The 18,834-nt window shown below is 36.0% G+C and overlaps 1 protein-coding gene across 1 annotated transcript in view; it reads left to right on the top strand.

The window, feature by feature from the left end:
• Ctr9 (RNA polymerase-associated protein Ctr9) overlaps nucleotides 1–12,351 on the top strand; it is a 65,359-nt gene extending 53,008 nt beyond the window's left edge. Inside the window, exons 18-24 of the mRNA XM_083119093.1 lie at nucleotides 245–398; nucleotides 1,844–1,980; nucleotides 3,414–3,797; nucleotides 8,297–8,422; nucleotides 9,823–9,936; nucleotides 10,291–10,373; nucleotides 11,086–12,351. Coding sequence (XP_082975219.1) covers nucleotides 245–398; nucleotides 1,844–1,980; nucleotides 3,414–3,797; nucleotides 8,297–8,422; nucleotides 9,823–9,936; nucleotides 10,291–10,373; nucleotides 11,086–11,117 — 1,030 coding nt within the window. The 3' untranslated portion in view covers nucleotides 11,118–12,351. The remainder of the gene's footprint in view (nucleotides 1–244; nucleotides 399–1,843; nucleotides 1,981–3,413; nucleotides 3,798–8,296; nucleotides 8,423–9,822; nucleotides 9,937–10,290; nucleotides 10,374–11,085) is intronic.
• Nucleotides 12,352–18,834: the final 6,483 nt, after the last annotated feature.

The following is an 18,834-nucleotide window of genomic DNA, read 5'->3' as shown; positions in this document are numbered from 1 at the left end:
TTCCCTAGGCCATGTGTATAACAATTATACGCACCCTGTAGTAACAAAGCAGTTTCGTTCACACATTTGTTTGTTGTGTATAACCTGCAAGTTGCATATAAATCTGATACACATGGCCTGCAACAGGAGACATCCGGTGTATCAATTTGAAACACAAGTCAGTTAAAGGTTATATTGTTAATGATATTTTACAACAAATTTGTAATTGATATGCAAGTAAATATTTTTCTTAACTTCATCAAAGGTCTGATGGAGAAGGGAGGAGGAGAAAGGGGCGAAGAAGAGAAGGAGGCGGAGGTGGTCGCAGAGGAAAGAAAAAGAGGGACAGGGACATGGCATCTGGTTCAGACTCCGATTCCGACAGACCAAAACCAAGGAGGAAGTCGAAACAGAAGAAGGTAACTGTGTAGCTTTCTTGTAGAGTTGAAACAGTCTGTGTGCAAATTTGATTCTTGTGAACAATTCATTAGTAGATATACCAATATATGCTATTGAACTTTAACTAGTGTTTCTTCCTAAGTTTCCAGTTATTAAGGCTCGACTGGACCTTTGGCATGCGAATGGGCGAATATTTTCAAATTTTCCTCTCCATTCGAAAAACCTCGTGGATATTTCAAAATATGAGAAATTACATATGCTTAGAATTGCTTCTAGAGCATTGACGTGAATTTTCATGTAGTTTTCTTTCACTGTTGACTAGATATTATCAATAGCAAAGTCTATTAAACTACGTAATCACGAACGTTTTTCAAGTACGTTTTTCATATTTTGAAATATTAAAGAGGTTTTTCGAATGGAGAGGAAAATTTGAAAAAAAATGCCCATTCGCATGCCAAAGGTCCAGCCGAGCCTTAATTTCATCTAACCATCTTTTATTGGGTCTGGTGCAGGGTGGTCAGCTTGCAACAAATGCCAAAACTAAATGCTAAGAGCTAAACCTGGCCCTCCTATCATAACAGTTCCTGATCTACAATTCCGCTTAGGTCTATACCCTGTCCCAGCTAACTGTAGAGCAGGGCCGCGCATATCGGCAGAGGAGGAGGAAAATCGAGTTGTGAAAGCGCAACGTTGCCAACCGTACGGTTCTGACCGTACATGTACAGATGCATGGTCCTGACCTTAGTCCGTACGCTAAATGCACGGCTTGTCAAAATTTGCTCTTGCAGTTTTATCCCTAATATTTCCCTAAGAATTTCTTAAACCAATCGTACGGACCTGGAGACAAAAATATGGTCCGTTTGCCATGTGCATTCGGTATTATCCTTTTCAAAAGTTTGCAACACTGCATAGCGAAGGAAATCGCCCATTACACAATCCCGTTTCTCTCACTGTTTGTTGGTCTGCAGTTAGCTGGTACGGAGTTTAATAATGCATATGTGGGTAGGTTAAGAAGGCCAGATTTAGAGCTCTTAGCATTTAGTTTTGGAGTTTGCTGTAAGCTGAGTGTGCCCCACACTGACCCTCTTTCATTCTTATTGTTGCGGTTAGGCTACAGAGACAGAAATTAATGTAAGAAAATTATTTTCATGGCATAAACCTATTTGTAATTCTTGTTACTTGCAAGAACTAATTAATTCGCTCATCAGTTTTGGTGACAACAATTGTGAATGGTGATATAGTGTAGCAAAATTTGATATAGGGATTTGTTATTTGTTGCAAGTTGGTGTACTCTTTGTTTCTTATTTTGAAGTAAAAAAGGCTACTGCAGGTGTAGGGGCATATGACCAATATTTTTGTTTTCATAAACCTTGTTATAAATAAACATAAATTACACAATGCAAGCAATACTTAGGTACAAAATGAATAGAGAGTACATTATTTTGAATTCTCTAATTACTTCCAGGAACCGAAAGGACCAGGGAAGAAGAAAAATATTAATGAAGGGATGACAGGAAAACAGAGGCTTCGAGTGAAATCAAAGGCAACCATATCAACCAGTGAATCTGATTCTGATGATAACAGATTGAAAATAGCTAGTGGGTAAGCAACACATAATTTTCCTTTAATCGGTTTTTTTTACCTTCTGTGGGACATGTGTTTTTTTTGTTTTCTCATAATGCTCTACAGTTCAGGTCAAGTTTCTATTTTTTACTAAGTTTCTGCAATACTGTTATTGACAATTGACAATACATACGTGTTATACTGGTATTGACAAGTCTTGATACCATCCTCAAAATTATTGATATGCTGAGGAATCTGTACTAGCTGTAGCTAGTCTCGGTGGCTGAGTGGTTAGTAGCTCAGACTATGGGGGTGCCACATTGCAGACCATCGACCTGCAGCCAGTACAATCCTCTGTAGTCTTTTATGTGCTGATATACCCTCAAGTTTTAAACTGAGTGATGAGAATTTAGTCCTAAGATAGACATGCATGTTGAGTTTAGTTACGGGAAGGAACTTGATCCCATATAATGTGATGGGTGCAAATAACCCAAGGGCTGACTGACCTACAATTTTCATTTCAATCAATGGATCATACTACAAAAGCTGGGTCTGGTGCAGGGCACACCCAGCTTCCACCTCTGACCAAAACTTAATGCTAAAGTGCTAAACCTGGCCATCCTAACCTACAATTTCACTTAGGTCTAATAATGCATATGTGATTAGGTTAGGAGAGCCAAGTTTAGAGCTCTTTAGCATTTAGTTTTGGCATTTGGTGGGTGTCCCTTTGCACCAGACCCACAAAAGCCAGAGGTCCCAAGTTCAAGCCTTGGAAGGCATGATTGTTTCATCCCTTATCCATCAATTAACCATTCAATTATCCTTACGGAGATTAACCTACAGAGGTGATAAAAATACCAAAAAAAATACAATTATCACACGGTCATAATATCTCCACAAACCAGGAAGGCAGTTACAAATGTTTCTGTGACAGCAATGTGTTGTCATTTCTTTCCCCCTTTCCTGGAACAGCAGTGGGAGGACCCAAGACACCTCAGTTACGTTATTTGTTTTAGTTGTGTCTGTGTTCAGTCCTGGCTAACTGCACAAAATACACACAGCTTGACAGAAGGCTCAGTGTCTTTCTACTTGATGGGGACTTTTGGGGCATGATGTGACAATATTGACCATATGCATTTGTTAAGAGAGGTACAGTGCATTTTAAAAGTAAGTTTTCTTGGAAAGATGAGTGATGTTAGCTTTTTGAAGGTAAAAACTTTTCCACAACACACCTTGTCAGTATCCAGAAAAAATCTCAACTTTACATATTTGTTTTTCTTGTGCCAAACTACCATGGTATAGTACCTCAGAGTGTAGAACTTTTCATATAAAATTGTCAGAATTCAAAAATTCAGTTGTTTTTTCATACTCGCATATGATACACTATTGAAGTTATACCTTTATTTGTCAAAATTTTACATACCCCCTCATGCATACCATTGCATTCTGTATTAATGTTGCATTCTTTTTAGTGATAGTGGGAGTGATTCTGCCCCCAAAGGAAAGAAACGCCGTATTGCATCTGATTCTGGCAGTGGATCAGACCGGAGATCCAGATCGAGGTCTGCATCTCGCAGCAGGAGCAGGTCAAAATCTGGATCAAGAAGTGGGTCAGGGTCTAGATCCAGATCCAGATCAAGGTCTAGGTCAGGTTCAAGATCAGGCAGTGGTTCCAGGTCAAGGAGCAGATCTAAAAGCAGATCTAGATCTAGGAGCAGAAGCAGGTCAAAATCTGGTTCAAGAAGCAGATCAGCATCAAGAAGCAGATCTAGGTCAAAATCTAGGTCAAGATCCAGGTCCAGAAGCGGTTCGAGGTCCAGGAGTGGATCGAGGAGCAAAAGTAGATCAAGATCAAGGTGAGCATAATTTCTTGTGGTTTCTTAACCCCTTCTCTGTGTAATTTTCTGGCAAAATGCTTTCCGTTCTGTGTATTTTTTTATCTGAGTTTACATAGTAATATTTTTAAGTAGCTACTGCTTCTGCACAATTCATCCGAGTATCATGGTTCATGCGTCTTTCTCTTCCGAATAGAACAGACTTTCAAATGATACCACGCACATGTGTGCATCGAGTATGAGGAAAGGGAAATCGGAGATAATTCGGGAAATTTCTCTCCGAAATATGCCTTTTGGTAACTTCGGGGCCCGCTGGACCGGCCCTGAATATAGGTACCCGATTATAATCCACCTTGAAAAATACTATGGTCTATACGTAATGCGTTTGCCAAGTCTCATTGGAATATCTTCAATAGGTATGAGGGATGAGGGGAAAAAATATTTCGCAGTCCTGTTTGACATACTATTAGATACTATTTGAAACTCTCAAACTCAAAAACCAACAATAAATCACCAACAGTGCAAATAAATCACCAACAGTGCAAATAACGCAACACCAAAAAAAATGTACATAAAGCAACTGACTATAAACGTGGCACACAAACGAACTCACGTTTGCACTTTGTCAGCATAACCCAAAAATAGTTTACTTTCCTCTGAACTTCTTCTTTGTCGGCACTGAAAATCGTGACTAAATAAAAGGTTGTTGTTTCTTCAATAGCAAAACATATGTTTCACCAAGAATAAAATGTATTATTCCGTTCAACACAGAGATGTTCGCGGGCGTAATGTTACGCCCAACACAGAATAAGCTATATTGACCAAGGGCGTAATATTACGTCGAACACAGGGAAGGGGTTAAAGGACCTTTCTGCTGATGTCTTTTCAATTCGTTTCTACTGTATCATAATAATGTTAACAGAAAGGTTCAAGTATTTAAATTGAAGAGCAATCAATTACTTTTATTCTAATCTTATTACTGTACTACTAATAGAAACTTTACTTCCGTTTTGGAAGGTATGAAATTGGTATTTTTAGAGTTGCTTTTTTGAAAGAAAAACCTGGAAATTTTGGCTTTTTTTGTTTTTTTTACCAATTTCAGCTAGCCTATTTCACTTGAAGTTACTGTTATGAGTACAGGTTTGTAGTGACATATTTTACAACTAGCTAAGAAAAATTTACATGATGTAGCAGCCAAGAGTCAGATATTGGCCAATTTTAGTGTACACATATTACATAGTGGTGGACACAATTTTAACCCTAGCTTACCGAGGGAGGGGGGGGGGGTGGCGTGCAGGCCCACCACCTCTGTTTTTTAGATTTTTCAACTGTTCGAAAATAAATTACATTGTTTCCTAGCATGTTCCCAATATTTCTTTATTACTATTGTTCATATAAACATACATGTAATGTAATTAGGAGGCAAAATGCACTTGGTGGGCATATCAGGTGCCATCTTTGCACGTGTCAGTGTACAATTAGTTGGTAATGATGGTAATTATTGTAATTATTATATTTAATAAACAACCGCACTTCTGCAAACTAAAAAGCATTAATTAAAAATTATTATGGATTTTGTGAGTTTTAGTGAATGATAAAATTATACCTATGTGAGACGCACATGCAATAATTGGTTATTATTTTTTATTAATGATAGTAATTTTTGTAATTGTTATAATTAATAAATAACTGCACATATATAATCAGCAAAGGAAGCAGTGATTCAAGAATAAAATGGTTTCTTGATTTTTAGTGATAAAAATAAGTGTGGGCCTGTGAGCCGCCTCCCGGTATGTAAGTTTCTTGTACAGCACGGGTAACCTAGGGTTAAAGCTAAAAGTGTAGTCCTGATGAGCACATCTGACCATGAAATGGACTTAAAACAAGCGTTTACATGTTTGTGTCTCAATTCAAATATTGATGTCATAAAATATGAAACAAATGTTAATATTAAAATTGCACTAAGGGGTTGATGACTAATTTTAATCGAATTTTATATTTGACGTTCTACTATCTACTTTCAATTATTCAACATGGGAAGCGTGAATATTAATGTACTGAGACCGAGGAATTTAATTTTTTTTTTATTCTAGTAGAACGTACAAGTACAAGGGGTGTGAGGTATTTGTCCTGTTTTTCAGGACACCTCAAAGTTCCTGCGGGAACCTCGTGTTGCTGGGCCACAAGAAGCAAAATACAATACATGCAGATGTCAAGAACACAATTGAGGTTTTCACTGTACCACGAAGCATGAAATACGTGCAAAACAAAATATCATTGCATGCACAAGTTAATGCACAGATTACCAATCCACGACAATTGCTCAAATTATTACGTATTATGCTCAATTTCATCACATCCTAATTATGCTTCAATAAATAATAAGATATAGAATTTGTGTAACCAATTAACAACAATCATTTTTATTTCAATTTTGTGCATAGATTCAACATCGCCTGTAAGTAAACAGGCACACTTACATTCATTTCACGCCTAATCTAATTGTAAGTAAACATTAGAATATTATGCTTTCAAGATCAACAACAACTTCATGTATTCTTTGACTACTAACTAACCTTTTTGTGCACAGATAATATTAACCTTGACGTCAATGTTAAAAGTGTTTAAAAGAAACATTGCAACAATTCCACATCATTCATATTCAACTAGATATACTAACAAGCGAAAACCTGCTTCGCTATTTGCATTAAGTTCATTTAGACCATTTATAAATAATTCTGTACAGTCTTGCGATACGTAGACATACATCCATTTTAATAATCAAAGTCCAGTTCTTTGGAACATACACGTTGCACTTTGCATGCACAATTTTACAATGTGCAATTTACGTAAAATTCAATACCAAGTATTTCTTACTTGTTTCCTTTACGTCCATCTTAATTGCATTATTGACTTCTCACTACTTCCAATCGAGACAAGTCACGATATTTTAATCCAGGCATTTGCCGTGCAAATTACATAATAATTCCCAAATTTGTAAAACTTAACCTTCATAAGAACTTTTAACAATAAACTTGCATGTTAAGCTAATTCAACTACAACTTCCATGCACAATAAAAGTACTGAATGAGAATGTGTTGCGATTGACCTACTTTCATCATGATCAAAATTACAGCATGTCACGCAACGTCAATCTTGCAAGCATGCGAATCCAATACGCACGCTAAAACAAATTATGGTTCGTAATTAGCAGTAAAGAACTCTTGCAACGCCGACACATGTTTTGAGTCATTACTATTTTATCTAACGTACTATACATGATCCAGAACTGAAAACCAAGTCAACTTTTACACCGAGACCTTGAATTTTACATGTGCTCGTTCAAATCAAAGTTATCAAGCACATATCACTTTTTTATGCATTTGTCACTTTATGTCAATTTAGATACCAATGCACATTATATGCTTTTACAGTCAAGTGGAAAATTCCCACATTTTGTACATTACCAACACGTAACAGTCAGGTGCAGCTTACTCGTCAAATTTCCATTGCAGAGTGAATTCAAACTACGCAAGCAACCGGAAAAGTTAGAAATAAACTACGTAGTTTAGAAAATTGCCATAGATTGCATTAACGTCAAAATTATGCATGCTATGTGCTGCCATCTGTTGAACATCCAATCAACTACTTGGAGTCGCACAAGACTCAATCTCTGAAATGAGAGAACATTTACCGAACTACGAAGATTGTAGAGATTTTCAAATCGAGATTAATTTAAAAAATTAGACGATTTACTGAAAATCACTACAAAGTCTGTACATAATTGAACTATCATTATGCCATACTTGATATATTAATATTAATTAAGGTTACATATTAATTTTCATATAAAGTTTATAGATCAGAAATGTATTTATGAGTGAAATTGTTGGGATCAGGGCATTGACTTGTAAGAAATAAATTTACTGTGCTGTGGTCTCACAAAGGTTGAGAACCACTGCAACGAGCAGCCAAAATACAGTTTTTTTTCCAACCACTTCCAACTAGTATTTTTTAAAAGTAAAAGGTATGCACAGTATTTTAAATGAAGGTAGGATTAACTACTTCTAGAACCTGAACTGGCTCTAGTAGAACATGCATGCATACCAGTGCAATTTTAAGTTAAACATGTTAACCGATTTGTGTCTATTTTAATCCTAGATATTCATTTATACACATCATTTCCAGACTCTAATATATGTGGTTAGTACATCAAAATATTGAGATAGAGTGAAAGTTTGAATTCCAGAAATTGTATGCAATATTTTAAAATTATACCATGTTAAGTATTGAATATATATGAGAAATGGTGAAAGCTCCAATGATGATTCAAGGATAAGTTAGTTTGATTGATTTTTCACTTCTGTTGCTTTGTTAAGCTTTCTGTTTGATTTGTAATTCATGTGTATTACTACTAAACTATTTTTCCCTCACAATGTAATTGTGATATGCAAACAAATTTTGCAGAATATGACGAATGGAATTATTATGGAGTTCAATGTATTGTGTGCATTTTCTAGGTCAGGATCTCGTTCTCCAAGTAGGTCACGGTCACGTTCACGCTCTGGATCTCGAAGTGCATCAGGATCTCGCAAGTCTCGGTCAAGATCTAGGAGCGGTTCAAGATCAGGTTCTGCCAAGTCTAGGTAATTGTGATTTTTTTAGTGATTGCTTTTCCCAAGATGAATGAGATCATGCAAGTTTCAATACCACGATATTATCATCCAACATTTATGTGTCTTTTAAGTTAAAGATTACTGATAACACCTCTCATCTGCAAAGGTTAAATGTTTGAGAGAACATGAGCTGAACATATTTTTTTCTGAATTTGCACTTTGTACTAGTCTAGCCTTATGATCTTGCCTTTAATCCATAGATGTCTTGGCAGAGCATATCTACCAAGCAGGTATTTGCACTGGTACCTGCATGACACAACATTTGTTTCATGAGGTAGCATAACTTTATATGCAACTTTATTTATTTATTTATTTATTTCGTCTTCTTTTACATGGCGAAGTTAAGGCTGTGGAGCCTTTTCTTCCACTTGACCATGTTTACAAAAAAAATTGGGAACTTTGGGAAGCCACAACAGCTCTGATACCATTTTAAAGATTTATGTTTGCATTGTTACGTATGCTTTAAATCCTGTCATGATTAATTTGATTGCTGCATTAAAGTTGAGACCATATGATGTAATAGGTGGAAGAAGCACCCAGATTTACATTGTGAAAGTGAAAACTATGTGTACTACTACTGCATACTCCCTAAGAATTAAAAAAATATGTATGTTACCAAAGGTGGAGGATCAAAAAATTATAATATAAGCCCACTCATGCTGAGGTAGGTTAATGGGATGTGAACAACTGTGCAATATTCCTCCATCAGGGTTTCAAATGGAAATGCCTTGATTTCAAGGTGGCATTATTACCACAATGCCATCAGGTTGGCCCATGAGATAGTTGGGGTTACGTTCAAGGATGCATCATCTGTTGTATAAATGTACGGAAAGTTTGAATACCTTTTTCAGCATCTGTAGTGTACTTTATGATTAAGAATAAGATTAGTAAGGTAAAGTTCCACGTGCATATAGCACCGTGCCATGAAGGCACATTTAGGGGATGTGGGGGTAGTACCCATTGATTTGTGGGCCTCCCCGATAGCGCAGTGGTAGCGTCGTCACCTTCTAATCAAGGGGTCCTGGGTTCGATCCCCTGTGGAGGCACATAGTGGTTTGGATCCCACTTTAAACTGTAGGCCCAGTCCTGATTAGCCTTCCTGTGCATAAAGTGGACTTGAAACACCAAATCAATCAACCATTGATTTGAGGCTGGGTAAGATTAGTATTTACTATATTTTTTTTCCATCTATTATGCTAAGGACATGTGGTATGATATTTTGCTGTCCTTAAGTATTTGTGAGTTAGTCAACATACACATTTTACATAGATTTCGCAGTATGCTAGTGCTATAATTTTATGCTGAAATGTGCCATAACTGTATTAGGATTGCATGTATACTGCAAATTGATGAGTTATTTTGTATTTCAGAAGTCCATCTGGCAGCAGAAGCAGGTCCAGATCTAGATCAAAATCAAGATCTAGGTCCAAGTCAAGATCTAGGTCAAAGTCAAGATCAAGGTCAAAATCAAGATCAAGAAGCAGGTGTGCATAATTACTATTTTATTGTTACAAAACTAATCAGCTAAGAGCTTTTGCCAAGAGTAGCATATCATTCTGTCAGTTTAACTGCCAATAATTTTACCAGTGTTACAAAATGTTAATAATAATATGCAATTCCTTTTTTTGAACATAGTAGTAATATTTGTTTAATTTTGACTTGAATAATTTTTAAAATACAATTCCTATATATAATATAAAAACCTCATGAGGAAAATAAGGTTGCGATCTTTGCACATACATACAATTGATGAGGACATACATTATTGATATCGGCAATTTTCTTTTTACTTGTATAGTATTTTACCAATGTAAGTTTTTGATTTTTTGTTTTTCTAGATCTGGTTCTCGAAAGTCTGGCTCAGGAAGTGAAGCAAGGTCAAAGCAGTCCTCTAGAAATTCTAGTCCAGAACGAGGATCAGGTAAGTTATGAATATAATTCTGTAATTGAAAACTGGTTTCCATATAAAATGTTGATTTTCAGTATTTGAGTGTGTACATTTTCATCCTGCATCAAGTTTTATTTATTTATGTCTGTGTACACAAGACAAGGACTGATGGGACTGCAGCCGCTCCTAGACTTTTTGCAAAGTGCCAAGACTGGCGTCGAATAAGCAATGTTTCACTTGTGACTTGATGAAAGATAATCAAGATAATACGTAGCTAAAAATGAACAATCAAAATATACGTGTTGGCCCTTCGTGGCCGAGTGCACTGAATGGTCGACTTTCAGACTCGTTGGCGAAGTGCCTTAGTTTGAATCCTGGCATGGACATTATCATCAATCATCCTCATCACTACTAATAGCCAAAAGTGGCAGAAAAGGAATGCTAAATTATAACATTTGGGAACTGAGATGGTAGGAGGCAGTCATATTTTATTCTACACTACATATAAAATAACATGCTATTGAATTTAATGATCATGTGTTCCTTCTCTTGAGGCAGACTAAGGATTATAGGCCAACCCATCTGCTTCCCTTTCCCCTGCAGCATCCTCACTGACCATGTGAAATCAGACTATTATGTGCCAATATATGTGTCACATCCGGCATCTAAGTGTTAGAATCTGTCATCAGTATGTAATGCCTAATTTGTTCCTAGAGATAACTGAACAAGATTTATTTTATTTCAGGAAAATCAGGGTCTGGAAGTGAAAGTGATTAGGACTTACCTTAGGATGCATATAAGACTGTTAATTAGTACTAAGAAGAACGTAATGTGCAAAAATTACTTGTAGTAATATGTTAAAAGCGTTGCAGGTGTGTGTGCAAAAGAGAAGTTGACTAGGACAGGCACACAAAGAGGATGTTCAACAATGCACATGTGTAAGATGTGAATTTCCGCACTCTTAGGTTCCACTTAGGAGTTTGCGTAAGGTGTTACCAAACAAAAATAACAGTAATATATGTAAATTTTCAAGTTGAATTCCTAATGCAGCAACTTGAGATATGCCACCCTAACTGAATATAGGGAAATAATCTTAAAAATGTATTCATTAAAACAATTGTAATTATACAGACAACAAATTTTAATGATTATGTATTTTGTGAAACATCCTTTAACATCTTCTAGAAGTTTAACAACATACTTCCTCGGACTTTGTTGTACTTTGATTAACATCCGAGACAAAAACTGAAACTTCTGAAATGGATCTTTTTTTGTGTGGATAAATAAATTCCATTTTAATTCTTTACTTCTTGCACTTTTTCTTTCTTTCTTCATAAACGAATTTAAAGGTTTGTTCATAAAACTAATTTAGATTCTGTAATTGTATTTCACCACATACTGCAAACGTGAAAATTTTGTGAGGAAAACAATTGTTCTTAACAGCCTGATTTGTCCATAGTACATTTTGAACTAGGGGTAAAAAGCATTGATGTTTAGTTTTTATTTTTTTCCCCATGAGTTTAGGTAATCATTTTGTATAGAAATAAATTATGATTACTGTGTTGTATATATGTAGTAGGTTAAGGTCATTAATTTTCTTTAATATGTTGTTGATAAAAGATGAATTTATGTTTGTTTAAAGCTCATTGAAGACAGAGTATGCGTGAATTGTATTCACATAATTAATTTTTCAATTGTAAAATATTATTTCCTCACATATATGTAAGAAACTTGTGTAAAATTTAAAACAAAATTATGCATTTGCATTCCATAAATATTTGTATTGAAAAGTTTTCGTTTGTGTTGATTTCATAATGGAGGTTGTGAGAGGAGTATCCTCTGAGTGGAAACAATGAACTGATTAGATAACTTGGTTCTGTGCATAATGTGACTGTTGCAAATTACTTATTTCTCCCCATAGATCTCGGAAATTCATTCATTTTGTAACGCATTGGAAATATAAAATATCCTTAAACTGTACCATATATTTATGAAGAAAGAAGTTAGTGCCTTGTAAATTTACTCTGTGAAATCATTTTGATTTACAAAAATTAGAAATAAACAATTTAATCTATTCAATACACATATGACATTCATTCTTAGAAACTGTACCAAATGGCATTCAATTTTACATGATGACAAAATTTTCCTTTATCTGTTCCATTGAAACTTCTTTCATCTAAAGTTGTAGGATTTAGTGATTGATTGGGGCATGAATTTTGCTAAATGCAAAATAAACTCTTAAACACGAAATTTAGAGTTTATTTACCGACACAACATTTTGTGATCTTTTTTCACCATAAATATGTGGCCCTAGCAATTGATAGTGTGTTTTAGGTCCTTTTCAATGATACAACTTGGTGCAACATGAGAGTGTTTACATAGATTAGAAGCCATAATATTAAAGCAACACAGTGTATCAAGAAAAGAGCAAATGAATTCCACACAAAGATTTCCTAAATAATTGACATTATGCACCACACAGAGTATAACTTGGATTCTATGAAAATGCACTGTATTGATACCTTGTCAGTAATTCAGTTCAGTACTTTCTGATGCAAATACATTAGTTTCTTCATATCCTTAATCCATGTGCTTTATGCTTTTATGCATTACATGTCAGTTCACTTTCTAAGCTAGTCCTATGAAATGAAAATTTCACAGTGTAGAGGTGAAATGTAGCCAATAGAATAAGTATGGTGCATTTGTAATTGATCCATATCAGGGATTATTTTCAGTTGTAATAACACTGATGATTTTTGTAGAAGAGAACGTTTTTACTCATGTTGCCAAAACAATTCCTAATAAGCATCATATGCTAGCATATTTTTCCTCCATTTTGTAACATTGAGAAATAGATCTTTGTAGGTATGATGTGTAATCTCATTGCAAACGTCTAATGTGAATGCATCCTTGTTTATGCTTATCAAATTGCCCCCTCGTATAATTTTACAAGACACCTTTTGTGTATAACTAGAGGCACATATTTTTGGTAAATAAAAAAGCAAAATTTTGGTATAAAAACAGTCAATTTCAGGTTGAAAAGCGGTAAATAAAATGAAATTTTGCTGTTATAGCGGTGAAAAAGCAGTATATAAAATGACATTTTGGTTTTTAAAATGTGATGTAAAAAGTGCACTATTACACAAAATAAACATATCCCTTCTAATAGCACTTTAAATCATTACCAGAATATTAAGTTTATTCCTCTATAAAGGGATCAATTTTAGTTCTCAAATATTTACAGCAGAATTTATCAATTTTCCATGAATTGCATAACTCACTGGATACTTCAGACTTCAAAAAGTGTCACATCGGTATATAAATGGTAAATTTCGTGTTTAAGAGTCTATTTCGCATTTTGCAGTTCATTTCATGACAAAACAGGGTAGGAAAATGCACCTCACACATTTCAGAAACATTAAAAATTAACATTACAATGTGTTATTTCACATTTCGTTTTTTCGTCAAAAACGAAATATGCATTCCCCTATGTATGTTTTTAATCTAAATATTGCAGATTTTTTTACCCAACTTGCAGAATAATTACTATGTATTGAAGTGGTTCAAGATTGAGGTATCAATGTACTACTTTCAGTATTTTGCTATCTGCAAGTAAAAATTGTTTTTCAATCTTTGTTCTGCCAACCCAATCCAATATTATTTAAGTTAAGCTATCAAAATTTTTATGAAACAAACAAACAAAAGGAAAAATTAGCTTTCTGGGTCGTCTTGGATAATAATCCAGATGAGAATTTCCTTCCAATGTTTCAAGGACTGATGTAGCTCTCAACTTTAGAGAATTGCTACAAGAATGAGAGTTGACGTGTTGGATGCAACTGTTCTATCCTTGGATGATCACCCAAAGACGCAACATAACTCCTGCACCTGCAGATCATTGCTCTAATTCCCCTACCATTCATCACATCGCGTTTTACTCTGGTTCCTATCTTTGAGTGGTATCTAAATAAAACAAATCGGGTGGTGGCTAACTACAGGAATCCTAGGGATGTCAAAGATGGCATCTACCAGTAAGTTTCATGAACATATCCATCATTCCCTATTGTTATCTGCAGTGCATTTTATGCGTATATCTGTCCTCAACAGTCTCTGGCTCATACCCGGCGTATGATGAGTTATGGACCAGCTTCTTTCACTATTCAGTTAGTTTGCATTTTCACCACGAGGATGGCAACACACTTCAAAAAGCTTTTTTATAATTGCCACAAGATGGAGACACTGCTTCCATGCTGGCTCTCTGCCAGCTGTGTTTACTTTACACTTTGAACCAAGGTGCATTTTAATGCAACTCAAGAGTTGCGTGAGCATTTTTCTTAATTACTTTATTGATTGATTGAATTAGGTTATTTGATGTCGCCTTGTCCCAATTGTGACAATGAGGATGAGTGGTGATATGAAATTGATGAAGGAACACTCACAAAGAACAGGTCGGGATTTGAACCTGTGACCCCTGGCTTCTTGCATTTTAAAGTCTTACATTTTTTCAAGGTGACTCAAAGCAGCTTCTTTGTGTGATGATGACTTGTAATTTTAAAAATTGACCACTATGGAAGAGATTTGGCATGTGCAAATTACCAACTTAAGGGGTTAATGTCTGTTATAATTAATTTTGTGTGAGAAAAATTGATTTTAAAAGTTGATTTCCAAGACATCTGAATATTGTTTGGTCTTCACACATCACACAAGGTAAGTATTATCTTAAACTCAACCAATTGCGATATTTGTTCACTATTGAGCATCTTGTCACGCATTTTTATTTGACTAATTGATATGTTTGAATCGGCCTGTTTCTCTGGTCACGGAATTCACACTTGAATCCACAGGTGCTCAAATTTAAACTGTAGACTCTTAGAGAGGAGGTAAAAAGAATTTAACCTTTGAGAAGAAGGTAACCTTGCCAGTGACATAAACATGTTGAATTGCTACTTGGAAAGTCACTTCACGTGAAGAAGAGCACTTCACACACTCCAAGATGAATGAAAGTGCAGTTTTCCAATTACATGAGACAATGGTGCCACGAGGCAGAAAAGCTTTCAAGTGCAATTAAGGAAATTGGAGTTTTTTTCCATCAAGAAATCTTGGCCAAATGGAACAATTTAGTTTTTGCCACTCAATAGAATTTCCTCTTTGACACCAGTATGAACACTCGAAAAGATCCTAATCAATTAACTTTGAAAAAAAATAATAAGGAAAGGTATTTAATATGTACAGTGAGCCACAGAGGTATCCATTCACTTATCTCTGTGTACATTGTGATTTATCATTCCCTTACTACAACTTTTGGTTAAAAATGATGAGGATTAATGATGATTAGGTGAAACTGATAGATAAAAAAACCTGGAATATCTTTCCAACTGATTCTAGGCTGTTGAGTTACGAATCGGACACTCAGCACACACATGGCCACTGAGGTGGCTTACATTTGTACATGATGAAATTGTTCTGATGGAATTATAGCCTACATTACCTTGAATATACAAATACACTTTTATTTTTTCTTTATGAAAATTTGATAGATGATATCCAATCAGAGGTATGCACTAAAGAAACCCAGATCTAGCACTGTTTGTGTATAATTTTCCAAGAATCTAGAAGGAGCAAATGCGAATAAAGTATCACATTGTTTCTGCAGAGAGAACCAGCTCAGTCAAAAAGGAAGCACAAAATCATTCTAAGTGAAGCAGAATTGTGGCTCCTGATTTTCAAGAACTTTTATGGAACATGCAGGAAGCAGAAAATACATAAAAATATTCTATGAGAACTTAGAATATTTTTATGTATTAGCGAAAAAAATTAGGTTTCTTGTTAAAAATAGTTTTCACTAGTCACACTACAGGTGAAACCTAACTAGCAAACATGTGATTTAAAAACTCCTGACAAGAAATGTCATTGTGTGGAATGATAATTTAAAATGGTTTGACCTGGGGTGTGAAAGATCGATTTGAACTACCAGATACTCTACATAATTCATGTTTGTACTACAGACATTCGTTAAGACTTCTAACTAGCTAATTTCCCATGCTCCATTACTATAGTATCGTTATTTCAAAGAGGTTTCGGGAGAGTTTGAACCCCCCAAATACCAGTTCTTGGCATGCTCTTGTGTCTTTGCATAGGATTTTCCATGCACTGTTATTTCACAATCGATATTAACTATAGCGTGATACAATGTAATGAAGCGAAGTGATTGTTGTGTTGTAGTGAAGATGATTTTTAGTCTGTAGTAATTATATTACAATTCCTTCGCTGCTCTTTTTGTGTTAAACGTTCCTTTTCTCACATCTGCCGACATGTTGTTACATCCTGTACAGAGGCGTGGCATGCATGTAACTGCTGTTACCGCAGGTAACAACAAAATATAAAGAATTAAAGAACCTGTCTTAAAATATTATTACATACATAAACTGGTAATATTGTTGTTAAGTAAATACTGCAAACTGACATTTTTTCTGACACTGGCAAAAGCGAAGAGGAAGACTGTTCCGGAAAGGGCCATGAGCCCGGCAAGGAAGACTGTTACGGCGGGAGGAGGAGGTGGGTTATTGCCATGCCTGTTTAGCTGCCACAGTTGTCGCTAATCCTTACCGGATACAGATCAGTGTTGCCATATTCAATTTACAGAAAAGAGCTAAGTCGCCTAATCGGGTCTATCTTACTCTCAAGGTGTCCACTCACACTGGGGAAAAGCAACCTACCAAGTGATATTTTGTAATTACACTAAATATCAGTGATAACGAAAATCCTCTTTGTCCTTCTTCGACATCATGGGCGAGAAGGAGAGTAGAGGGATGGGGATGGTCAAGGGGTCTGCTGTCCTTCTAAAAATGTCAACCTAAAATTCTATATTTCACACATAATATTATTTCGGTTACAGGAATTTGTGATAATTGTTGAAAGGGCCGATTGAGATTGACATACGTTGTCGCAGGAATGCGATTTCAGATTGAAGCAATGTTTTTGAGGTAGCAGCAAGGTAGGCGCCCAAGTCTTAAGGCTCCATCCTTAAATGTCCTACTGATAACCGGTAACACTTTTAAAAATCCCACGCCACGCCACTGATCCTGTATGTGTCAAATATAGAGGCGAACGGCTAAGATAAATAAAGAAGCTGCCCGTCTGCTGCTTCCCCCGCCGAGGTGTATAATACCATAGAATACCTAACTATTCTATGATAATACATATAGCGCCATCTGTTGAGAGGACTTTTGTTTTTGAATATTATCATGTTTCTAGGTCCAGGGGGTTTGGGCTTCAGTGTTTACACCATAAGAGAAAGACACTCACCTTTAAACTTATGCAGTAAGATAATATTTTTCGTACTATCTGTTCGAATAATGAGAATTATCATTAAAGAAAAAACACCGATAAAGAAAGTACTTCAATACATTTTTCTAAGTCCAATTTGACCTGTATAAACACCTGGTTCGAGATTTTTCTACGAGTATCGCAAACGCACATGCGCAAACTAATTATTCGCAGCGGAGAGCGTATGTTCTATGTCAAGTTGCCTCGATTGGAAGCCTTGTAAAGTTGTATCGTAATCACCGCCGGATCTACAATCCGCAAAACCCCGCAGTGCAGGGGGGGGGGGGGGGGGGGGGCGGAGACAAATAAGCTTTTTGGGGGCCATCGACATAGTAGAGGGTTCTTATCAGTGGCGTAGCCCGTACGCCCGGCGTTCCCAGATTTAAAATTTCAAAAATGCTTAAATGCTGTGATTATAAAGTAAAACGTGACTAATTTCATATATATTTGACCTTCATGGCATTATAATAGCTATTTTTCGCGATCCGCTTGCAACGCTCCACTCTCAACACTCGTTCTAGCATCTCTTTTCAATGCCTTTCCCGGCCGGACGCCGAGCAGGTTCGGCGTACAGGACTCCTATATTCCTTGCTGACTTTATGGAGGGAAAGCTTCCATTTCTACAGCACGCGCGTAAATGGGCTCTCTTACGCCAGCGTACGAGAGGTCTACCGTGATTGGTTCATGTGACCCTTCCTGCCTTCTGAAGCAGACGACAGCGGCAGAATTCCTACCCGGTTCTTCGCTCTTCGCGCTCATGCAACTCGTGCTATGTGATGCTACAATACGCAATATTGACTGTCGTAACTTTACCAATCTCAAATATACTGCTTCTTAATGGCCACTGCATTGTATAATTTATCGCACGAACAGCGATGAGTATTAGAAACTAAAAGATCAACACAGTTTTTGTCAAATAAGTTGGTGAAGTCCTCGTTGTAGAAATTCAGCCTGTGGCTGCTCTACCACTTAACCCGCAAAACTATTATTTTTTTATTGTATTTTTTCGTTATTATCTAACTACTTAATATTGTGTGAATGGAAATGTTTAGCATTCATTTGAAAACTCTTAACATCGAATGGTCTCTGGAGAAAATTATTTTAAAATGTTTATCAGCATTCTCAAGATGTAATAAACAGTGGTCTGAATTACTAATCGGCACTGTTA

Source organism: Lepisma saccharinum, chromosome 3, assembly GCF_977018435.1.
Source record: "Lepisma saccharinum chromosome 3, izLepSacc3.1, whole genome shotgun sequence".
Taxonomy (NCBI): Eukaryota; Metazoa; Arthropoda; class Insecta; order Zygentoma; family Lepismatidae; genus Lepisma; species Lepisma saccharinum.
The sequence above is the reverse complement of the archived record's forward strand: the minus strand, read 5'-3'. Positions and strand labels throughout refer to the sequence as shown.